This window comes from Struthio camelus, chromosome 8 (assembly GCF_040807025.1).
Source record: "Struthio camelus isolate bStrCam1 chromosome 8, bStrCam1.hap1, whole genome shotgun sequence".
NCBI lineage: Eukaryota > Metazoa > Chordata > Aves > Struthioniformes > Struthionidae > Struthio > Struthio camelus.
Window position 1 is genome coordinate 22598836 of NC_090949.1, and position 26154 is coordinate 22624989.

General features: G+C 37.1%; 1 protein-coding gene across 33 annotated transcripts in view; it reads right to left on the reverse strand.

Moving 5' to 3' along the window:
• ADGRL2 (adhesion G protein-coupled receptor L2) overlaps positions 1-26154 on the reverse strand; it is a 391390-nt gene that overhangs the window by 22807 nt on the left and 342429 nt on the right. For 22 of the 33 annotated variants that reach the window (XM_068952694.1, XM_068952707.1, XM_068952699.1 and 19 more), the window contains exons 5-16: positions 24667-25467; positions 16610-16906; positions 15968-16071; positions 14937-15122; positions 13893-13931; positions 10836-11019; positions 8590-8712; positions 8117-8322; positions 6861-7034; positions 5612-5821; positions 4352-4572; positions 2983-3049 (exon numbers count right to left, since the gene is read on the reverse strand). In XM_068952694.1, coding sequence (XP_068808795.1) covers positions 2983-3049; positions 4352-4572; positions 5612-5821; positions 6861-7034; positions 8117-8322; positions 8590-8712; positions 10836-11019; positions 13893-13931; positions 14937-15122; positions 15968-16071; positions 16610-16906; positions 24667-25467 — 2612 coding nt within the window. The remainder of the gene's footprint in view (positions 1-2982; positions 3050-4351; positions 4573-5611; positions 5822-6860; positions 7035-8116; positions 8323-8589; positions 8713-10835; positions 11020-13892; positions 13932-14936; positions 15123-15967; positions 16072-16609; positions 16907-24666; positions 25468-26154) is intronic. The other 11 variants (XM_068952713.1, XM_068952700.1, XM_068952716.1 and 8 more) reach the window with 1 other exon arrangement.

Sequence of the window (26154 nt, forward strand, 5' to 3'; positions counted from 1 at the left end):
CCTAGCTGAACTGCACATGTTCTGACCCTTTTTGAACTCCCCGGAGCTTTTGTTACCTGACAAATGCAGCTCTAAAACTGCTCTTGTATCTCCAGATCTTTGCTCTTAGCCATGCAGAAGCCTATTTCTCCTTGGGACTGGCGGTGAGAGAGGTGCTCTCTGAAGAAGGCTTCTAAATGAGTGTGCAAGCTGAACTCTTACTGAACTGAATTAATTATTAAAGATGCAGATGGAGCTGTCCAAATGATAAGAACAGCTCCTGACGTGTCATGATCCAAGCTTTCATTAAACCATTTCAGGCATACTAATGGTTCCCCACCGCTCATTACTTACATGCTCTTTTCTCATAGATATAATAACCCTGGTGCCCAAAGGCATGACAGGCTATGGAAATAGTGAAGCTGAATGTTCCTCAGAAGACAGTCTTCCTTCATGCTTTTCCCTCCTCACCTCCCACCCTCATCTTGTGCAAAACTGCATACAGACACGAGTGCAAACGGTTATAAACTTGGAGAAAATTTTGTAATTAAAGTAGTAAGCAATATTGTCAAAAAAGAGTTTGCATATATTTTAACAGTGCTGTTAAAATGAGAAGCAGAAAAATGATTCGTTTCACATGTTAAAAGGTTTACTGAGGTGAAATTCCTATATGCTACTGATGCAAAGGATGCTACACTACAAATATGGCTCTTCTCCAGTTACACTGCACACAACACATTATTTTTCAGCCATTACACTTCTCACACTTCTTTCTGCACTCTCTCTCTCTTGCTTTCTCAATTGGGACGATTAGAGGGCAAAGCAATTGCTAGAGAAGAATTACTCCCAAGAACTGTGCTGTGATTGCTACCTGCTGTTTCATATTTTTGAAGTTGGGAATACTGCTCCCAAAGGCCCTTGGCGTCTCAGCCTAAATGATTTGCTGGAGGATAATAATGTCATGGCCAGTAAATAATAGTGAACTATGTCTGTACATGGTCAATATGATTGCATGTCCTTCACCCCTATTCTCACTCTGACCTGGTTGTGAGGAAGTGAAAAAGCCATCAGCAATGCCCAAAGCTTCTTGTAGGAAACGTTATTTTACAGCAAGAGAGAGAAACAGAGGTGACTTGGCAAAATAGTCGCAGTAACAATAAAATTAAAAGCTAGACACAAAATCAAAATTATCACCACACAACCAGACTTGAGGTGAGTCACGCAACTATTGTGACAGCAAACTTGCAAAAATTTTCTAGGAATGATTACGCTTATGTGTTGAAAAATATTACCTATCACACTGAAAATACTACGTATATCTTTTCATGTAATCGTAAGTTTAATTTAAAAAAATCTCTTCACTCTCAGACTTGAATTAATTTTAAATATATTTAGAATAAACTCTGTATAACTCTAATGGTCTAGGCATGTATCTTACAAAGACTATCATCTTTCTAATTTAATATATATACACATAAGTTTTGGCACTTCAACCTATTTCTTTGAAAATATGCTTATAAACTGCACAACTATCTGTTCTTAAGTAACTACTTAAGGGTTAAAAATAGTTCTTCATATAAACGCAAGAGTAAAAGTGACAAGGATAAGCTTATTTTAAACAGATAGATAAACACACAGATAAGCTTATTGAAATATCTGAAGACACCAGGAGGGAATAAATTACCTAAGAAAGATTGGGCAGGTACATCTTTTATAGACATTTCCAGAATCACATAGTATCAGTTTATTTTTACATGGAGAAGTATTGCAAATTATAAGCTACAAAACATATGTTTAAATAGCAAGTCGGGCATATACATGTATCCAAGTCAGCAATTTTAAAATTATGCTTGACAGTTATTCTTAAGACTGAAAAAATAATAATGACAAAATGTAATTCCTGAATTTGGAGAAAGGGGGTTGAACTTAAGTTCTGTCACTTCTCACAACCACACTGTTGTGAAAAGGCAGTGGTACAGGTAATTGCTTAGACTTTCAAAAGTATGAAAATAAATGCATCCTTCCAAACTATCAGAAGTTAGAAAAAAGATCTCTATATACCCAGTCTATGTGCCTAGCACCAGCTTTCTAGAATATTTCTCAAGCACAGCCAGTCTTTAAAGATCTTGAACTACCAGAGAAAGGTAAGTTGAACCAAAAAGTATATTTTACATTCAGCTTCCTTCCAAATTCCTTTGTTGGAGAGTGTTAGCATTATTAGTCTGAAATAACAGGGACATGTTTTTTCCCTGAGCTGAGAGATGATTATGCACTTTTTACCTGAAAGACTGGATCAAGGCTGGGAGAATGGATAACGGATGTATGAATACAACTTTCAATCTTAAATGGACAATGGGGCAGACGTTTGTAGGGATATATATGGGTGCGTATGTAAACAACAAATTTACTCAATAGATTGGAAGAATGTGTATAAGCTTTCTACTGATTGCATAATACTCTGTTATTTATAATAAAACATATAAACTTGTACATACATTACAAGTAGCATAAATACATATAAAAGTTGTTACGGATAAATGTGCATATGCAAATCACATACAGATACTGTACACATGCACCAAAATGTAAAATTTACTTAATTATCCAATACATTTGAACATTCTTTTAAGAAGTTCCATTACGCTGGATAATTAGCATTTGAATTTCTGGAACACGTGCAATACTGGGTCCTTTAAAAAACTTTTGTTTAGCACTTTATTGATTTTTCATATGACTGCACATGTCGATATGACCTTCAGAGTTCAAAGCATTAGGAAAAAAATGACTATGCCGAAGCACCACCACAGCTTTGACAATTAATCATTTAGTCAGTATGCTTTAAAGATTTCTAAACATTTTTCTGACCGTTGCTCACACTACAAATTGTATATAAGCATTTTCATGAAATGTCCTGCAAATTAGGACTGTATTGCCTGATGTTATTCAATCTTTTTTTAACTTTGCTATAACACAACGTAGAATGAATAGAAAAAAAGTTCTTACCAGAATAATAAAGGTAACAGGCCCAATGAAACTCCAGATAAAATAGTTATCTACATGGAGCCAGCAACTATGGTAGAAAAAAAAAGAAGGAAAGGTGAACAATTGCATTGTCTCCTCAGTCCAATAAATGGAAAGTGCAAGAATATTTCTTAAGCTAACATTAAGCTAACATTTCTTTAGTAAATAATGATAAACAGTATACAGTACCACTTAATCATGGACAATTTTTCCTAACTTGCAACTCTTCTGCTGTTTAATAACACCACGGATCTTGAAAATCATCAGGAATAGCTAACATGCACGAGGAAATAAAAACAAAACAAGCTCTCTCTCCTTTCAGTCAAAAGGTTCGGTCACAGCTATTGCCATGGATTAATGAACTTAAAATCTGTAAATATATTATTTTTCACAGGTTTTCCATCAAATCTTCAGCATCTGCCTTTATCTTTTTATTATATGCAAAGTGCTTATCCCCGAGGAACACAAGACAGAAAATGTTCAAATGCCATGTTTTGCAGAAAAACAGTATGGTTTAAATAAAATGCCTCAACTGGGAGTTGAACAGAAGAGAAAGAATATATATGATACCAGACCAAATGATTCGTAAACTTATTAGGGCTGACTTCACTTAGTGATAGTCGTTTCACTATAGATAGTTTCGTTTTTCGTACACCCCAGTTCCCTGCTGAATCACTTTTATTTGTCTTTCATCAGCAGCAAAATCAACTTGCTTTCTTGTAGTCAACAGTATCTTCCCATTCTGTAACTAATTTTGTCACAGGACAAAGTATACACCATTGGAAGGTAAATTCATGCCTCCAGCAACTCGAATCCTCAGAAACATCCTCTGTCTACCTTCTGTCACTTTCTATATATATCTGTATTTTATGGCTAATTTTAATCCTGCTCTACTCGCCTGATAAAATATTATCAGAGTGAAACATATGGGTTAGAATATTGTACTGTCATAAATCAGGATGAGTTAGCTAGAGGGCCAGTTGCACAAAGAGATCTAATGAAGCATTAGCTTAAAACTGGGTGGTTAAGCCTGTCAGATACTTTAAGTTGAGAAGAATTTTTACTTAATATCCATTTGAGGCCAAAAAGTTATTTACTTTTTCAATTTGTTTCAGGTCAATCTTTTGTGTTAAAAGAAAGACCATAATTTAGAATCGGTCTCTCTAGAGTACAAATCCTCTGAACCTAGAGAATTACAAAAGACTTGATTGTAATTTGTGCACAGCATTGCCATTCTCTTACCAATAAAGCTTTCAGATGGTATTTTAGTCTGTCAGGGACCCTCTGACAGCTAACAGGCTTTAAAAAATTATTCACTTGAAAAACACTCAGGTCACTTGCAATTACTTACGCTTTCTCTGTTCCATAGCTCTTATAGTCAATAGCTGCTGAGACACCAACTACTGTAGCAGGGAAGAGGTAGCCAGCAACATAATAATACTTCTTCCTAGAATATTCACTTTCAAATACTTCTACTAACATAAGATAAAGCTGCACTCCTTCTAGACACATCCAGGCAAAGGCTGCCAGGAAGAAAAAGTGTAAGAGGCCTGCAAATATTGGACATGCAATCTGCAAGGAAACAGAATGATGAAAATATAAACCACAAAATCTTGACATCGTTACATCTCGGATTAAATAGCATACAATAGAAGAGCATATACGTCTATCACGTATTTTTTGCAGGTCCAGAAGCATTTTCACCATCTGAAGCCATGTAGTGAATACTTGCAAATACTAACGTATTGACAGGAGCTACAGGAAGTATCAGCTAATATGCACAAGTGAAGACATACTCTTTATTTGTAGAGTAGACCATTCAATTTTACAAGTAACCCTTTAATTTTAAAATTGATATGGTATTAGGACTTACAGTTTAGATAATCTGAGACATAACAGTTGGTTTTAGATGCACAATGCAATACTGCTTCTTTGAAATTATAAAGCAGTCAGGAAACATTTTTTCTACTTTAATATCAAATTCCGTATTTTGGAAGCTTCTAATGTCATACCAGAAACCAACATAGATTTTTCCTCTTTGGCTGAATGCTGAATGAAACTCTACCAAGTTATTAAATTTCAAGCCAACCACTTCTGAGTGGCACAAATAATTTCACTAATACTTCCAAAAAATTGCACGAATGTGCAGTGTAAAAAATGGGTAAATTTATAAATAAGACTTTGTGTGTGCATGTGTGTGTGCATATACGGGTATACATACATATAAAAAGAATGTCAATAGCTGTTGACATATATATGACTATATAAAGGGAACATACATATTTCTAGCATGTTAACATTTAATTTCAGCCCCTCTTTCAGAAGTTTAAACTACCTACTTCATTAATAACTGATGTTTCTCAACTGAACATGAAAAACATTGCTGTAAGTGAGAAGTTAAGACCGCAGTAACGTTTTGATGAACGTAAAAAGTACTTATGAGCATGTCTATCTTTCTCATAGTGCTAAATATCATGAGCTATTTTCTGATTTTATCTCAGCCTTGCTGCATCAGAACAGTGAAAGCTTGGCAGTTTGTCATGTTGTAATTCAAATCTATTTCAAATAGTCAATTCAGAGAATAAGATTGGGACACACACAGAAGACTTACCTTGTACTCTGTCTTATCGATGCCTATTAGGAAAATGAACTCAGCAATGAATAGGTTGATACAAAGGTTCTTGTGAATAGTATTACGATCACTTTGTAGGCCACGGAAAAAACAGAATGTGAAGATGCAGATGGCCAGGCAAACAAGAGAGATGACAATTCCCACCCAGGTGATGACAGTGAGGAGCAATTCGTGCACTCCATCTTTGTACTAGAAATAATCAAGAATGGAAAAAATTAATATGGCTCTTTATGAGTATAAACAAAAATCTATTTTCATAGGTAGCATCGAGAAAAGTTACTTGGTCATTATATGAGATGGGGAAAATGTACTCTGTAATTTATCAGCCTCAAGTCAGCTTCTCAGAAGACCAAGATTAGGGTAGGTACAGCAGGTCCAAGTGCAAAAGATGACTATTTTTGCCGATCAGATAGCGTTTTGACTTTTCATATGAATGACCGTAAAATTGTTGGACAAGAACAAGTAGAGAGACATAGCGTTTTGAAAGTACCACTAGATTGATGCAAGTAAGTGGAGAGCTTTCACCGGGCCTCCTTTTAAAAGAATAAATTCTTTCCGATAAACCTGCAACTCCACATCGGAAAAGATGGCTAACATTGACAACGGACACAGCAATTAGGACAAAAAGCAGCATATTTTACATTTAAAACTCCAATTTTAAGATGGTTCCCCCTTCAGTTGCGGCAGACTCACTCTTGTCACCTCAGCTGGTTTTTTAGTGACCTTTCAGAATACAATGGTTTTATGAAAAGCCTCATAACCTTGCAAATAGTGCATACTCCGGGCCCCTTGACATCTGGTAAGTGCTTTAACTAAACAACAAAAATTTCAAAGTACAAACAGGCATTCAAAAACCCAGTAAGGTTTTGACCTTCCTATTGTAAAGAGAGCTGGCACTTATGCTTCCAGAGAATAGCCTGCACAGGTGCCCTTATAGTCTCCAGCTGTATTGCAGAGAAGTCTGTAAAATGGTTGTAAGGCTGGTCAGTAACTTTAAAATATGACTTGAAGAAATCTCTTGTCCTTTCTTGTCCATCTTTCACGTTATTTTGCTTGCAACTTTATGGGTGAGGAGTAAAAGTGCTATAGAAAGCAAATTGCTTGGGAAATAGTGGGCAGAAGTTATAAAAACTTAAGAAACATCAGAAGTTTTGAATCCTTCTGAAAATTTAAAGTTAAATCTTAAAAAGTTTGTTTCCTGCTCATGGCTAGAAATATCATTACTTACCACAATCTCCCGGTGAGCCATAAGAATTGCAAAGTTGGTTAGGTGACTGCAAGCACAGGTTGTATGGGTTTTATTTGTGTCAACCAGTTTGCAGCCTTGAGTTGACCAATATCCCATCATAGTCCTCTCTGAGTAGTTCCAGAAGGAACAATTTGCATTGAAATAATTGTCAGGCTGAGAGATAAAAGGACAAAATAAAATGAGTATTCCATACACTAAGATGGCAATAACAATTGTTTAATATGTTTAAAGGGTAATTTAGATTAAACTTTGCATGTTTCGGACAATAAAGCTTTTCATCAGCAAAATTGTGGACTATGTTATACATGGAAGACATCTACTTTAAAAGGGACTTTATAGTCCGAAACACTCTAAAGCGTAGTCTCAATTACTGTAGGCCCATTTTTAAACAATTACAATTTCCATCTTACGATTTTATGCACTGAGGGTACATTATAGCTATTTTTGCTTTCTGCAAAATTAGGACTGTGAATTTATTCTGAAGAGATTTCTCCCGTAACTGAGTCCATAAAAATACATTATTTTTTGTATGATTCTCACTTTTGGTCAGGCCAAAGTCATGTGAAAAGATATCAGGAAAAAATTAATTCCTCAATGCCTATCAATTTTGATGAAAAAAACAATCAAAACAGATTTACAAAACCACGGAAAATGAGAGGAAAGTCCAGTCATCTTTTCTCCATGCCTGTACTGACCATTTAGTTTTCCCATGTAAAACATGAAACAGAAAGGACCGACTTAAAAAGCAAAGAAGCACATAAATTATCACAAAGAAGATACATACAGATTTGAAGCATAACACAACAGAGAGATCATACTTTGTCCTTCCCTGAATAAATGTATTTAAACAATTTGTATAGGTTTCCAGAACTTGTCTGAAATCAATGTAAAAAGTTCAAGTGTCATTTAAATTTGCTACCTCAAACAAACAAGAATCCTAACAGCTGATATCTTCTACCCTGCTACTAAGGTTAGAGTTAATTTTCAGTTAGAAACAAATTAGTCATTTGCAGTTTCATGTTGATTATTGAATTAGCTTTCATTAAGAATATGTTTAAGTTCTAATAATCACTGAACCAGGCTCATTTAATTTTATGTTCACAGACTTAACTAAACTTGTGTCGTTGACCTAATCCAACTTTTAAAATTCAAATGGAAAAAAGGTTATTTTTCTGCACTGCTTTTCCCTCGTGCTAATTTTATGACCTTCCCATTAATTCATTGGCATAACTCACATCGATGTGTTCCAGAGTGAAATGCACAGGATCGGTCAGGTACACCCGGCTGGACTCCTTGTTGATGGAGGCTGCAATGACGTGGGAGTTCACCGCAATGGTACTATTCCGTCCAGCAAAGTCGCTGCCCAGCTTTATGGTTGCATTTTCCGTACTGAGAAAACGTCCCAAGCTTTTGTAAATGATGAAAACCAGCTTTGCTAATCCTACAAAACAAAAATTCCCATCATCATGCCATGAAATTCATACCCATCAGAGAGTACAATCTGTAATCTAATGAATGGAAAATGAAGTATCAGCAAAGAGAGAGGCATTTTCAGGCTATGGATTTGAAGAAAAATGCCCAGGTATTAACTACCTCTAAAAAAAAGTCACTAAACGCTTTTATTTTGTTTTCATTCTTTAACTAGGGGAGGTAGTGTAGGTTTTATAACACGTAATGGAGGTGTCAGTGTTACATGCCCAAGACTCACCGTTCCTGCTGTTCTGCTTCACAGTGCTTGCAGAGAGCTGAATCGAATTGCCGCCTTTACTGCCCTGAGGAAACTTCAAGTCCTGCACCTGGCCCTCAGTAATGAGCACTGCAACATCCAAAACTAGGTGGACCAGAGAAAAAAAGTGGTAAAAAGAAGGATGCAGAAAAAGTCTTTTGGCCAGTTTGCAATATGCCCAAAGATGGCATTTCCCCCTACTCTTTCTTTAGTTTCCTCACACTGCTGTCCTTATTTGCCTCCATAAGACAGATCTGTACTGGCATATTTCAATTACACAGACTTAGTTTCTTTAAATTTTAATTAAACCTAGTGCATGCTACTGAAATGACAGCCCTGTAATAGTGAAAATATGACATCAAACCTTTTTTTAATATGTGCCCCAAAAAACCATCTTAAAATACCACAAATACAAGTGTTGCAGAGAAATGTTTATTCTGAAGCTCCATAAGCCTATACTGCTTAGCCACTGCTACAGATCTAGATCTTTGAGTATTGATTTAGATATAATAAGGTTTTGAAACAGTCAGCAAATGAATAGCTAAATACACCTAAGCAGTGTATTTAGTGAAATCAGTATTTATACCTAAAAAACATTCTAATATTTTTTCTAATTCTAACTCTATATAAAGGTTCATAGTAAGACATTTATTTGTCCGCTAAAAAAGTATTTTAAAGTGAAAAAACTTAGATGCAATTCATCCTTACTTAAGTTCTAATTTTATACCACATTGTATACAATGGAGCTTTCACGGGATTATCACTGAAGGCCAGATTCTTCTGGGCCTGGAAAATCACAGAGGTCAGGGCAGTCAATTTATCATCAAATATCTGTGTTATGTTAAACTCGGTACATAGACGTACAAAAGGTATGGAGTTTGTGAATGATTTCTTATTTGCTAAAACTCCTACACGCATGTGTGTTGGGAATTCAGCATGGGTCTATTCAGTTTTACATTAGACCAGTAGTGTACTACTAATCATCGCTTGAAGACAGCTTATCATAAGCAGTGATGGTCAGACAGTCTGCTGAACTCAGTGGAACTGCTCATTTATAACCTAACTGAAATGTCTGGCTATACTGTCTGCCTTAGGTGCCTCTGCCTTAGGAATGAAATATATGATAGTTGGGAAAAGGTTCTTTGATTTTTAAGCAAAAACAAAGGAATTATGCTATTTAGGGCCTTTATATAAGTGAGAAGAAATGCTAATGGTTAATTTCAGCCCAGACTCTCAGAGGATTTTCTGCAATTCTACCCACATTCCTTCAGGAACAACTGGTGCAGTTCCTTTAATAACAGATTGTAACACCCTTCCTGACCCTTTCCCAGTATCTTCCTCCTCAAATAAAAACTAGAAGTAGAATCATCTTCTACAGTTACAATTATGTAGATATCAAAACACAAATTTAAAGTCTAATTTCTACAGTTTATTTCAGGTCTCTATCTCGGCACTCCTTCACATTACCAGACTTTCAGCTTTCTTGTACCTCACTGAGACTTCATTTATCGCCATAATAAGATGAAGGTATTTTAATTTTATGCATAGCAATGGTTTTTGCTGTAACACATCCCACCTCCCAATATTTGCACATCTCTAATAGCAAACCCCTTCATTTCTCTGTCACCACTTAAATTTCAAATTATGCTCCGACTATCTTCGGCTATTTGGCAGTCTCTGAAGCATAGCTATTCTGCATTATGGGAGATGTAGTCCACTGAACACATTTTTACCTGAAGGCAGTCATGTTTAATATAAACATTTGGCTGATGTTCTGAGTGCCTAAAATATTTAACCAGCAAAGCGCAATGCAAAAAGTAATTTAAATTCATTAGGAAGAGATTATATATAATGGGAAAGCATTTCTGCAGCTCTACAGAAAGCAGTTACCTCAAAAAATCCATACTCTGCCATTTAAGCGCTCTTCATATCCATATGTTCTGCTAACGATTTTTCAGTGGTAAATCGACTTTGCAACATCAACTACTTTACATTTTACAGTGTATTAATAATACTAAAGAAGAATGCTAATTTTGTAGAACTATACAAGAAAAGCACTTCTCCCCTGCTTATGAGCATTTCTTTTCCTGCATGGGCAGGTATAGCTTTCTAGCAAACACTGCCTACCTCAGCTTTCAAAGAGTATCTGGCTATCGAGAATATTTTTTGTTTTTTTGCATAATGCAATGCAGAGCACTGTAATTATGCTTAAAAAGAAATTCACTTACCAATATTTTCTGTGGGCATTGAGACTCTAGTTGGTTCTAAGAGATTATCAGCCAAGACAAAAGCCCCTTCTTCTAAAGTATCAAGTAACATGGTTGCTGCATGGGCTTGTTCGGAAGAATTCATATCTTTCCAGGACTCGAGAGCTTCAGGCCTGAGCAGGTTGTCCACTGTATCAACAATTGCCTGCATTCATTAGAAAACTATCATTAGGTCTGACTGCCCCAGGCAGCTGGGGAAAATTTCCAATGTTATCTGGTGACAATTATAATACTTAACTGTCAGAATGATTTACTGTGATTTAATGGCACTAAAAAACTATTGCCAACATAAAAAATATTTTCCATCCCCTTGCTGAATTAGTATTAACAGAAGCGCAGCCACTAGCACTGTGTTGTCCCTAAGTGGGAAACACGCATATTTGACTCGTCTCATGTCAGATATAAAGATCGACTTATTAATGTCCTAAAAAATTAAAAATAAATGCTAGAAGTTTTGCCCGAAGCTTTCATCTTAAAGTTAATGTCAAAATATATAACTTCTATTTTAAAATACTAATGCCAAAAATGGCATTATGTAGTTTCGGCTAAAATGACAGTAACGCTAGTCCAGAAACTTAAGACAGCTCAGGCAGCGATAGCACCATAAACTACTTGTCTCTGACAAACTGCCTGCTTTATTACAGGAGGCATGAAATGAAGCTAACTCAGTGGATATAAATTAGCCTGGGCCACTTCACTCCCCCTTCTGTTCCTGTACCTGTTCGCAGATATTTTAAAAGATTGCTAACTCCCATTCCTGCACAAAGGTCAGATAAAAAAGGAAATCAATAGAGCAAACAAGATGTCCACTGACTGTCCCTGTTATCAGCAAAGACAGAACTGTAAAACTGAGTAAAGCTGCCATTTAAAAAAAATCTCCCTTGTAACAACTCTATCATCATGTTTTAAGGTTCATTAGGCTGCATATAAAGTAACAGTAAATAAGGAGGAAAAAAGAATTCAGAGACATCATTATTTTTACAAAATAATCCAATCAATCACAGTAATCAGTTAATCAATTGAAGGCAGGCTCTTACATTAATGCATAATGTAGCTGTGCATTGAGTATGCTGTGCATTGAGTATGCCATGCATTGCTGAAACACCATGTTTGCTCTGTCCCATTCACCGAGTCATAATGTGTCATTAACCATATATATAATTTGTCTGATCAATTTAAAAGCATTGGGAATGCAAACAGAACATATTGCACAAACAAAAATATGTTGGTCTGGAATACTATATTGTGCAAATAAAGGAATAGAAAAAGTTGGTCAAGGCTATTGTCAGAGCAAGATTAATTAGCCTAATCCATTTTAATATCCTCTTTCTGTCTGCACTGTGAGCCACCACGACCTTCCTGGCAGGTGGAAGATACTTCGAAGTGGCATTAAAGCCTTTTTTCTTTCTCTAATGGGAGATAGAATAGTCAAAATGCTCACACTGATACTGCTGCAGCCATTAACTAGAGTGGAACAGAAACTGGTCTGCAGAGGCCAGATTCATTAGTCACCAAGAAATACAGATTGGAGCCTCTAATCTGAAGTACAAATGAATCCTCTGTCACAAAGTGGGAACTTGCTTCATTTGCATAGTGTAAGTCAGCTTTTGATTTGTAATTTCAAGAGGTTTACTCGTCTTATCTAAGCAGGGGAGCTCGTTTGAGACCTATACAAAATGACACCAATCAGAAATGAAGGTTGTGCCAAAGTTTCTTGTGTATCTCTATACAGTGCTGATGGTATACATTAATTAATATGAAATGCTTTTTATTTATTATGGGATAATCTAACTCTGGATTCTTCCATTGGAATTAGAATGACCATCTGTGCAATGACACTTCTGAGGCATTATCTCCCCTCAGACAAAAGAGAGAGGGAAGGAGGAAAGACCACACTACCCCTACAATGCATCAGTTGAAGCAACCCATTTACTGCTCTTCACACAGTAATAGCTATCATTGAAAATTAAAGTATGAAAATTCAGTTTGCTCCAACAATACCTGCTGGATTACCTTTTACTATGAAAAATAATATTTTGTAATACAAATCTATTAAAATTATTATTTGTGAATTTAATTTCTCTCATTTCTTTTTGTCCATTTTGTGCTATAACTGGTCATCTCCCATCTCTCTTCTAGGCTGCAGGATGAAAGAGAGAAGGACTGTACAGAGAGCTGTCTCTTCACTAAGTCTGTATTATTTTATTATGTTGAAAAGTATTTCAAAGTTCTTTTTAAAAATCGTTCTTACATTTAATCTCAGAGGTACAAGTAAAATCCAGTATTTTAAAAGAAACTTTGAAAAAATATGCAGTAAAATTTTTAAGAGCCTCAGACTTGATCTATTCGAGGACTCTTCTTAACAGGACTGGGGTGGCTTTACTGACACTGTATCACAGTAGGAGCTGACAACTATGGACAGTCACTCTTCAGGAGATGAAAGAAACTGAAAAACAGGCAACATATAACCTGGCTGGTGGGACAGTTGGTATATATTTTGCTAGTGAAGCTGGAGAAATGCTTTTCTTTACATTTTATCCTGAAATTGCTGAATCTGGCCTTTGTAAGATCTCTTAAAACTGTAAGAGTGATTTTATAGGTATAAAAATGCACAAGGAACAAAGCAGGCTATATAACGTAAATTTTTCATGCAAGTAAGTTTAGTCTAACCAGTCTTTGATACAAAAAACTACCAAGGTGAAGTAATTTCTGATCAGTCGCCAGCTTTTTCCGCTACCCAAAGTCATATTATGAGGAAAGAAATGTTACTTCCAATTCAGATAATAAACATTTCTGTTCTTATACTTTTGAGTAAGTGGAGGCAGAAGAGGTATAAACTTTGATCTTTTTCTTTTCTGAGAGTGTTATACCTGTGCAAAGTCAACATTTGTACAGTTGATATGGGGCACAATACACATTTATCAAAGACTGAAATACATAGGATCATGCAGCAAGATGATAAAGCGTGGCAGGTTGCTGAAGCAGGGAGAAAGCAGGGTGACAGCACAGGAGAGATACCTTAAGGTAAGCCCTGCATGTCTTCTCTCGTTTTTGGAGCTTTTTAGTAAGAAAAAAGAAAATCAGAAGTTAGATACATTCTGGAAAGCTTCAGAAATATCCAAAAATAAGTCTGGTGTTTCAAATCCCGAATTTGAACTATAGAGTCTGGACATTAATTTAGTTTCTGTGCAGTGATGATCATAAAAAATCATCATACAGAAAACTTTTATTCTAAACCTTAATACAGATGCTGAGATATCTTTGACCAAACAGTGGGATTTCTGTGAAAAGGTCCATGGAGAAAAACCTTGTGTGAGCACCACGTTCGTCTCTGGGGAAACTCTTCTGAGGGTAGCTAGGGATTTTAAATCAAACTATTGCCAAAATATTAAAGGAGCAGAAGGATCTCTCTTAAGTAGGCTGAAAAATGTTTCGTTTGTAGCCTGTTGACTAAACCAAGGTAAGGAAGAGACCATGAAGTCCACTTCCTCCGAGAAAAACAGGAACGATAACACCTTTGTGATTTGCATCTAAAACACTAAGACGTAAGTTTTCTCTGAATAACGATTCCTAATTCCAAACATGGGGCATATTTTTAATATATCAATTATAACTACTGTTGGGTCTAAAAAAGGCTAAGAAACTGCTATTACTCTGCAAGAAGTCAGATCAAAACAAAATCCTGCACCTATACAGAATCCCACTGATTTTATTATATATACAGGGTGATCATTAAAAGGGTCACTGGACAAAAATGCTGATTTGTTACGGAATTTCCGAGAGCTCCCCTCACACTAGTTGTAATGCATTCTGTGTTTTGATAAGGGACACACAGCTATTCTGTTTTTAGGACCAGTCAGCTATGGTGAATTATATCATATCACCTACAGAAGGGAATTTAAACATTCTACTGCATATTTACTGCTGTTTTCTCTCGCATGTTTATTCCAGAATTATAAGCACACAGGAGTAAAATAGGGATTTGGCAGTAATATTTCTGAAAGGAAAAAAAACGAAGGGCAATGGTTATTCCAGCAGGAGGGGGTGAAGAGAGGTGTGTACCTTGTTATAACTCCTTCCCGCAGAGTCTTTTTCACTGGGCCTCAGTTCCTGCAGCTGAGCATCAAGAATGTCCACGAGCTGCTCCATCAGCCTCACCGAGGAGCTGACATCCCCGGCAAACACTGGTCCTTTGGTGTGTTTAGCCAGTTCATTGGCCAGACTAGCAGCATTTTCTCCACTTCTGATCTGAAATGACAATTTATATTATCTCAGCAGGATCCCTTGTTCTGCTTGCGGCTCCTAATTCCAATTCCCCTTATACCTTTGTTGTGGTGAAATAACCATTTGCACATGCATTCAAATCTGCAACTAATTGAGACCAATAATGTTCTCTTTATCTCAGAAGATTAAAGGTTCTTAGATGCGTGACACACAAAAGCAGTCCTTAACAGCCATCAAAATCAGAAATCAGACTGGGACTTTTGGGCTAGATCTTCTGTTTCATCCTCACTTTTATTTTACTGCCATTATCAGACACTAAGAAATCTATTTGTTCATACGAGTGCTTGAAGCATTTGAAAGTCAAGTAGCCTGGTACTGACAACAAATTACTCCATTTTCATAAACTTAGTAAATCTCAGTAGGGAGGGAAAACACAGAAAGTGGCTCTGAGCTCTAATCATACTGTTATTAATGCACTCACATGAAAATTTATTTTTTACAGAATAATTTTTCCCCAACTAAAAAACTGCTTGTACACCACACATCTTGCTGTGTGATTTATAATATTTGATTCATTAAGCAAATACAGCTTTTGTTTTTTGAACACGAGGCAAGCTATTTTGCTTTAAATAGTGAGGAAATTCCATGAGCACAGATAGGGTGCAAGAACTTAGAGCAAGAGTTTACCAGAACCCACAGGTGAACCTAACTTTTGGTAAATGCTTTACACATCAAGCACGCGTAACTCCCTCTATTTTAAATGAACGGAAAGTAGTACAGACAGTTTCAACAAACAAATTGAATTACTAACGCTCCGAGTTAAAATCCTCAGCCACCAGCATACACCATATTAAAAGGTTCCAACCAACCTTCTGCGCCAGCTGGTTTACCCAGTGCGAGGTGCAGTTGCTGAGATCGGGGCCCCTGGGGTTCCACGTTCCAGTTAAAACCACACACAGATAGGAGGCCGTTCCTACAACAGATGTAGAAAACTACAGTGAAACTGAAACCATTCTTCTGCATGCATTTAGGAAATCAGCTACAATGTACTCCTAACCGATGTTAAATTCTGAATACCACTAATGGAAGTAGCTGACAATAATTGACAAAAACATTAAGAAAATAATGTAGATTACAAACAGCGATAAAAAAGTCAGTGAAAAGTACCAGACGTTTTCTGCAAACAAACAAAAAGCCCTTGATTTTTCCTGGAGCTCATCCAGAGGGGGGCTCATAACGAGAAAGGCAGCTGTAAGCGTATTTCACCACCGTTCTCAAGCAAAGACCTAAAATTTGACCTCGATTCTCAAAGAGTATGTGCACGGCAACTCTGTGCTGTGCTCAAACACCTTTTATAGTCTGCAGCCTGACCACCGCCTGTAGATACTGCATTCTCCAAGTAACAGAAACATCATGAGACAGCTTGAGATTAAAAAAATTCACTGTGAGAGAGCTGCACGTTGCTTTTGAAACGTCTGCTTGAAATCAAGATATATTTTTGAAGGCAATACCTCGTGTTCCTTTGGGGCAAGGGCGTTCAACCACCATTCCTCTTTGTGTCTGAGGCCAGCTAATGCCCCTGGCCTCAGTCGGTTCACAGAATCTCTCTGGTAAAGGGAAAAAACTTGTCACTGGAGGAATTTTGGTTGTGGAAACTGGTGGCGGTGGCTTGGGTCCTCTGCTTCCTTCCTTCACTCCTCCGGCTAATGTTGTGCTTACGGGACCTTTCTGTGACGTAGTGCTAGTGGTGGACACTGTGGTTTTGTATAGCTCTGCTGAAGAAGTTATTGTCACTGCTGTGGTAGGCACTGCACAGAGAAAATTAGAGTAATAATAAAGTAAGTGACTTCAGAATGATCAAAAAAAGTTTTTAAAATGTTATTCATGTGGTTTTGAAGGATTCTCTTGTGTCTCCTTTTCTTTATCTCAATATCACTCTTTTCTTATTGCTATATTGGGTGCTTATGATATAACATTGCAGGAGTTTCAATTTGTTTTTAATCCCAGCCCATACCAATATGTTGTTTCAACACGTTCTCCGAATAATCTCTTCCAGAAGAAAAAATGATAGTTACATTTTTGAAGGCTGAAAGGCAGTACTAGTGAGTTATCAGTACATAACAAACATACTCAAAGCAATTAATGATTTCCTAATCATTTTTGGAGAAGGAATAACTCAATAGACAGACTCATTTGAATCAGCATGCCATAAACAATACACTTCAGCTTTAACAACAAAAGTAGTGGGCTGTAACTAACTAGACCATTTTAAAAAGCAGACCCAAAAACTTCAAGTCACCCACAACACACCTTCCAGGAAAATAATTACTCTAACATCTTCCCACCCGGCAGTCATTCTGCGTGAGAGACTCGCAGCATGCCTGATTAGCTCCAAACAGAAGAAAAGCACGGCAGGTGCGTGCTGTTTTACTGCTTGAACATTTCAGGCTTTAACTTCCTTTTTTGATAAAGCAGGTATGAAGATAGAACTCATTCAAGCCAGTGGCAAGTACATAGTTTAATCTTTGATGAAACACTAGGCTCGGTTTAGGCCAAGTCTTTTCTGACTGAGACTCACAACTGGTCTTTCCACCGACCCACAGAGGAAATGAAGTGTTGGAACCGATGAGATATTGCCAGATCTATTTAATTTTTTGGGACGTTGGAGAGATAATACTAGTTAATACTAGTGGAGATAATACTCTGTAATCTCCGCTCATCACCTTGAAATGTATATTGAGCAACAGCTGAAACAATGCAAGCAAGTAATGGAATTGAAATAGTTACCATTAATTATTTCCAAATCTTCATTAGCATTCACAGTGTTTTATAGCCACATAAAAGCACAGATCATTGTGCTGAGGAATAAATAAGCTCATATCAAGTCTGCTTTTTATATCCTTCCTGATATAGAAATAAATGAAGCTAATTTTAGGATTAACTTTACTGTATAAAGTGAGTTTTTTTTGTTTTTTTTTTTTTTTTTTGCTCTTCAGCCCTTGAACACTGAACAATGTATGTTCTTAAATTAAACCACAAACAAAAACAAAAGAAGAGACTCTTAGCTTTCATCCAACGGATGTTTTTTAAGTTTGTGTTTTGAATAAGATTAACTTTCAGTAGTTTGGAAAATAAACAACTATTATTTCAAAATCCTCTTTTAATTATATTCCAGTTACAACAATTTTTTATGAGTATCATTAATTTATTATTTCTATATGAATTTAGAATGGAGTTTTTGAATATCAGAATCTATTTTGAAAGAGTATATACAAAGATGCCCTTTTTAACCCTTTCTTGCTCGCAGATGAGAAACTTCTTCAGAGAGTGCCTTCCGCCCAGTCTAATTCTTAGTTGTTTGAAAATAGCCCATGTAATTGTGACAAACTTCTTGTGTAATCATCTACTGCGATTCAGACCTTTGTATCTGCGCTGCAAGTGCTTGCCCGACATCTTGGGCAACTGCTGTAATTTCCTTTTGATTACAGTGCATCCGGCCTGCTAGCGCTCTCCCAATTCACGTTTGCCCAAAGCATCACAATCGCTTGCAGCAGTGTCAGGGTCCTGGGGAAGAGGGAGCTGCCAGGGAAAGGGGAACGAGGCAGGCGACAACCAGTTACTCTACCATCCCCTAACATATTTTGCTGGTTAGTACATTTTAATCACTGAAACTGGTGTTAGCAATATTGCTAACATTACTCAGTCCTACAGAGTTTAGGCTGTCTTTGCCTCCGGAGTGAAATAGCCCTGTAGGAATCTGTAACAAGTGCTGGAAGTTTAGAAGTGAGGTAAAAATTTGCAGAGCGTATTTTGTGTTCAACCCTGAGCTAAGATACTATGCTGTCATTATGCAGCTTTAGGTAGACCAATTTTAATGCCTGCCATTAAAATGCATTCTAAAGCATATAGTCTATGATGCAAAAATGACCCGCATAGCTTAGCAGTAACACATACTTTTGAAACTTGTTTAGGAAGACTTTTTAAGAAAAAGAATTTAAACCACCTCTCTCACAAAACTAAAAAGAATGTAGATCATTTCTAAGCAATTTCCTCTTGATTTACATTTACAAATGCAGCACTCCATATATTTAAGAATGTACCAGGAAACTTGAGGCAGTGCTGGAAGTCTCAGAAAGGAGGAAGTTGAAAAAACAAGACCCAACTGAACACATCACTTTAGGAATGCATCTAGCATTTAGAAGGCAGATCATTTTGTTTTTAATGACCTACTGGGGAACTTAATCTGCAAGGTCATTGTCCTGAGTTGTACGCAGACACATGATAGCTGCCACCACCTGATGTTTCTCGTTCTGCAAGCCCTGGGTGATGGCATCTGCAGGCTCCCACGCAACATCTTTCTCAGTGCTTTATAGATATAAGATAATGGCAGTGATCATTAATAAGCTGCAACTACGAAGAACAATCTCCATTTAGGGGTTATTAACCTATCACTCCAAGCAGCATGGGTGAGACTGTAAAATGCTGAAGATATGCAATTTCTGTCCAATGCCAAAAAAGCAGGTTTCACAATTTGAAATTTTATTTTGGACTTTTTGACTGGGCTTGACATGCCAAGGAGAAAAACAAAACCTCTGCTGCCTTCTTTCTTTTCTTCTTCTTCTTCTTCTTCTTCTTTTTTTTTAAGAATAGGTGTGTTTCATTGTCAACTGTAGATAGTCTTTGTAAAATAAAAAATAAGAAAAGAATAATAGGAAGAAAATTCAAAGACAGAAGTAGAGGATAATTAATTTACATTTGTTTCATGCATTACCTAACACCTGATTTAAACAGTTATACGTACTATCTGTTTCTAAAAATGAAGATGCCACTGGAGTAAAACTTAACACCTGTTTAACAGTGTGATGTCTATAAAAAACATAACACAATTGCCTAGGACAGCAGGGAATAGTAACTTTGTTTCCCCAACTGACAGAGAAGAGTAGATTTAGAGAAAGCATTAATTTTGAAGCTATTTGGTATTGATTGCCAACAGGTTTCAGCTCTAAGTAGGCACTAAATACTTAAGAAAAAAATCTGACGTTGGATGCTAAAATCTTATTGAAATGCCTAGATGATGCATCGCTTCTGAAATTCTAATGGTTCCATTTTCATCTCCCTTTTCATCCATTTCATCTCTAGATGATTTTAGAAAGTGGTTACATTGATTTTTCAGTTAAATGTATGTTTTTATAGGTCAGACGTTTAAAGGTATTTGGACATCTGAAAATACAGACACCCACTTTCCTTTTCAAAACATGTCACGCACTGAGCTAGCACATAAAGCAATGGGGATCAGAAATCGATGGAAATGGGGATCTCCCTGCCTTCTGCTGGCTCCTGCTACGTGCCTAACTGTTTTTATGCGTCAGTGCATAAGGGGGAAGCCACTAAGACTTTCTTAATTGCCTATAGTTTCCAGCTACTACGCTGGTCAGCATTCTATTGACCCTGCCAAATCCCATTCAGTTGAAAGCAAAATGTTTACACAATCATTTCTAAATTTATACCTGTAAATGATAATAAATATGCTACAAAATTAGCAAAATTGCTATGATTAAAAAATGTGCTATCTGGTCCACACTATGCTGTCTTTATTTGTATAGCCACTCTTTAATCAATCTGTAGCACAGCAGATTCAAGATAATAGGAAAGAGCTGATTTACTTAACAATTTGCTGCATGACTTCATCACAGGTTCTTGGGAGTTACAAAGATTTATCTGCACTAGGTTTCTACTATTTTAAGCTGTCGGTGATGGTACTCTCAGAAGTTCTGCTCTGTCCACACCCACAACATCCATATTTTCCTGCAGTGATCCAATAAAACTTAATGATGGGTATCACGGTACAAAAGGGGAGACTGAACTCCCGTTCGAACAGCTTTGCACAGTTAGCGCAAATTGGAATAAGCATAGATGAAATCTTTCCCTACCAGACTGAAACAAAACAAAAGGTTTTATCTTCTTTTTGTTACCAAGGAAACCTTACAATGTAATAACTCATTCACTTTTTAGGGGGAAAAATCCCTTCATTCTTCCTGAGTCTTTTAATTTAAAATTCCTTTAAAAATTCCTTTTGCCAGCTAGGATTCTTTTGGTCCTTTGAATATCTCCTTTCGAAAGAATGTAAGAGGACATAACCATTCGACTCACCATGCATATAAAAAAACAATTTGTTTTGAATTTTTAATAGCTGCTATTTGCAGGACCTGATACTTTCTATTTTATTTCTAATTTAAAGTTTTTGTTTTTAAATAGAATTTTTTCACTTAACCTTAGAAAATGTGCTGTTCTATAATATTCAAGTGGTATTTGTCAGCCATATTTCAGAAAATCATTTATAGATGTACGTACTGTAATTCCTATGAGAACACAGAATTAAAAAGAACAGATAATTATTGAGGGCAGAAAGAGCCAGCAAACCCAATTTCTAAGATAGAAGGGTAGCTTGGCTGCAGCGTCCTTAGTTTTAGATATCTGAAGCATTTTTTCTGAAGATTAAGACTGCAAGGATATGGGGAGCCTATAACTTAAACAGTTGCAATAGAGCAAAATAGCTTAGGTTTGCAGCAAATACAAGGTCAACATTAGGTTAACTACAGCGGTATTTCAGAGGTTTCAATAGGCAGATTTAAAAATGAAAGAAAAAACAGAAGGAAAAAAGGTAGGTTTGGGGTCACAAATGAATCCAATATTTTGGCCTTGAGGGCAATGTAAACGTTTGACTTCAGAAGTGTGACTCAAATGTGACAAAAGACTTTCTGTGAAGGAAGAAGACTTATTTTTGAAGCACTCGATAGTAAGAAGTTACGGTGTAGTCAAGCATTGATAGCTAAGACAGATAGATGGGGAAAAAAAATCAGCATGTGTCTATATATCATTATTGCTCCCACGGCAGCAGAAAGAACACAGATTGCTGAGTTTTCCACAATGGCCCCAAGTTAACCATTTGAACAGAAAAGGCCAGGACTTCCAATTTTGAGGCACTGACCTTGCGACATCATTAAATACTGGATATTAAAGTACCATCGCAGAAGACAGCAAAAAAGAAGGTTCTTGTGCTAGCAGACATAAAAAATGTTATTCTAACACCTATATCTTTGAGTAGATGGTTAAGAAATCTGAGTCAACCTGAGAGGGCAGAACAAAAGAAGCAGAAAAATACCCTTCATCAAATATATGTATGAGCTGAAAACTTGATCTATTTCCATGTAAGATAAAAAAATCAAAAGGTATTTCACATACAGAACCTTATACTACACAACAATAAAGTGACTGATCTTCAATTTATATAGATTTCAATCTGAAACAAAGAGGAACTGAGAATATATTACAAATAAAATATAGAGTTAAGAACTGTACAGATTCTCGTTATGGTCCTATAGTAGTACATCTCAAGGACAGTCATATTAGATAATTTTTCCTTTAATTTAGTATGTCTTTAACTACAGGCAATTGGCTTAGGCAGAAGAGGAAATGAATTAAAACATATTCTTAGATCTGCCATATACAGATTCATACAAAATTAAACTATTGGGTATTGGCTTTACGAAGGAAAAAATGATTCTTATGAATATATGCATCACATACATTCAAATAAACGTAATATCTTTCTATAGTGTCTATAGTTAAAAACGGTCAGAATCAAAATGTATTTATTGAGGCCATCACGCATATAGAACCAAAACCCACAAAGCACTCAACCACATATTCTTTCTGTAACTTCATGGGTGAATGGGCGATGAGCTTAGATGAGAGGCGAGCACCCTGCAGTGTGCCCTGGACCCTGCTCGTCTCGCTCCGGCTGGAATCCACTGCCTCGCATGCTGACTTCTGTGTATGGAAACCCAGGAGCAAGAAGGGGGGCTGGTGGACGCCCAAATCTCCTTCTGGCCCCATATGGGATGTGGCCAGGATGCATGCTGTAACTCAGCACCTTACGGATTCTCTCTTATAATAAAAACATCAGGAAATAGTCTTGTGGACTATTAAAGCGAAGGAAGGACTCTGTAAAGCCCTTTCTTACCTCATTTAACAATTTTTGCTCCAATGCAGTGACTTAAACATTTGCTTTTGCCACATTCCTAACATATGCTCCTGGAACCAACCTGGAACAAACTCTAGGGCAGTTGTCTGAACTATGACAGCTACTTAGAACCTGCACCTCCACCTTCTCCTCCTACCTCTAAAGCTTTGGAGAATTTGCATCATCACCTCAGTTAAACTAAATGAGAAGTGATATGCATGAGAATGCATGAAAATGAAAAACAATAAAGTTTTCTCTAATTACATAGGTGGGTGCATCAACATTAAGAGCAGCCCCACAGCCTCCCTTGGGAACAGGCTTGCTTGCTATGCGGGCATCAGATCTTGCCAGAAGAGTGACCGGTGGCTCTTGAGGTCATGCTCGGCCCCCGCTGGTGTATCGCCAGCCAGGTCTGCATGAGACATACTGGTAATGCCTTCACCTGGCTCTGGAGATCGCTAACAGATTAGTTTAAAACTGCCTTGTTCTGGTATATCCTATAGACTTGCATGTCTAGGAACAGCTCTGTCAGAATATATTGATTATCTGCGTATACACTGTGTAGTTTGTACTGCTGCGTGTGAACCGGCTTAGCTGAAGCAGGATAGCTACCTCTTATGTTATGAAGCCATTATTACTACATTTTTGAAGTAGAAAAACATCCGTTAAACATGTATACCAACTAGATGAGAGAAGTGAAGTATTATCTTCATTACTAAAGCGGCTAAACAAAATTCTGTTCTTTTTTGCATGCATCTTCTGTCACGGAGTATTTCTCTTAAAATTTACTTTCTCCCTTACGTGGCAATACCTGGCTGTGCCTATTCATGTCACTCTTTTACAGACATCTGGGTCCTAAACCCTGCTTTTTTCTGTTTGTTTTCGGTAGTTACTGTCTTGCTTTTTAGGTAGTTGTTCTAACTTCAAATGAACTCAGCTGCAACTGTAATGGACTTACCAAGAAAACTGCTACAAAGATGTTGAATAATCTTGTCTAACCAGCCATTAGAAACTGTGAAAATAAGGCTGCAGAAAAATATTTATTTATATGTGTTATTGCACATTAACCCCACACACCTCCTCTGGGACTTTCCAGCACACATCACTCGCAACTGGCTGTGCCAGGAAGTTAAAAGGTTTGCATGTATGTTGTAATCAATTCAAAAGTCAGGTAACATAGCACAAACACAAACATGTTTCTGGCTCAGTGTGAATGAACTAAAAGTTACTTTAGCTATAGAAAGTAAAACTGACTGCTAGTGTAAAGTAAATAATGTCCCAACTCCTTCTCAAACACAGAAACGTTAAATTCCATGCATTAAAAAAAAGGATAAAATAGAAGCCTGTAAACCAAATGAAGTAATTATCTCTTTCTTCACAGGTTCTGTAAATTTGCCTTGCACCAGTGTAACTCCACACTGCCCAGCACTGTGCTGAGAAACCCTCCTGGCCCTTCTGCTGAAAGTCTAAGACCAGAGATATCTTAGCATAGCTGTCTGAATGGAAGTACAAAGAAATTAGAGATGCAAAAAGCCAACTTCCTACCTTGGGCAGGATCAGGTGGGCCAAACTCCAAAGAATACCGTAGAATGAAGTTGTTATTCCACACATACAACTGGTTATCTCGGGGGTTGTAATCCACTGCGGCAATGTACTGATACTGGTTGGGGAAGGGAACGTCTACATGCTCGCCCCTGCTCAGCCTGGTGTTGTAGATGTAGTCGATGGCGTTCCTGCCCGTTTCGCTTTCGTTGTCTTGATACACTGACCGGACGACGTAGAGAACTCCGCATATCATAAAAGCGTTCGATGCTGCCCGTTTGTCATACGTGGTTTCCCACGTGGCTTCAAAGCGAAGGGTGTAGGGATTCAGCTGGCTAATAACGATCATCCCGTTGTTTTGCTCCGTGGCATAAATTACCCATAAGCCATTTTCATCAACGGCCAAGTCAATGTCAGTCTTTCCTCCCCATCGGTATGGAGAGGTGTCGTGGTAATTAGCGTAATTGATAATGGCCTCTCCACTCTTAATTCTAGTCCTCAAGTCAAATTTTACTATGTTCCTAGTTCTTTCTTTGTTAAAAAAGACAGCACCATCATACACTACAAATCCAGTACCATCCACTCGATTTGGAAGTTTGTATGTTGTCTGCTGGCGTCCATTTTGAAAGTCCTCTAAAGAAGCATATTCTATCAAAGTATCGGTGCGATACGGAGTCCACGGCATGAAGTATATTTTATCTGCAGCCTGGAGAGGATCTTTGCACCAAGCACCTGCTTTTTGTTCTGCTTCATATAAATACGGTGAGTCCACAATTGCTTTCAACGTCCCCGGGCAAACAAAAACTAACAGTCACAGAGAGAAGTAAGACAAGAATTACGTCAAATTACAACTGTCTCATAATCAAAAAAAGAAAAAGAAAAAAAAAGCTAGGTAAATCATAATGACTGTGTCAGGAAGAAAAAAAATCAATTTAATTGGCACTGGATTATACCTTATTTTATAATTAATGCAGTTATCACCCTTTATCATCCACTTTTCTTAAAGTTACCATGTTCTTGCTGTACCAGTATGGGAAGTGGACGGGAACTGTTTTCACTAGTACAGACCAAGGCTCAATGGCATACACAGACAGCTGAAAATGTAGAGCTACTCTTGCATTTTCATCTTAAGACTTTTAATGAATACGCATTAACGCTCCAGAGCTTTTAACTGGTGTGCAGCAGTGCGCTAGGTCATTTCAGTCCGAAAAAAAATCACATCGGCTTGTTTAGAACTTTAAGAAGTGGGGAGGCTGAAAAAGGAGGTGCCTCGCTTAAAAATAAAGAAACAAAACAAATCATCAGGTATATAGAGAAAGCAATTAGGAGCCGAGAAAACAAAACACAACCAAAGCAATGAATGAAACAGACCAGGAAACCCTGTAACCATGGCATGCTATGGAGAGGGTTCTGGAAGCCAGGCAAGATGACACTTCATTAACAAGAATTTACCCAAGGGTGAGAGAAAGAGAGGGAAAGAAAGACAAAGAG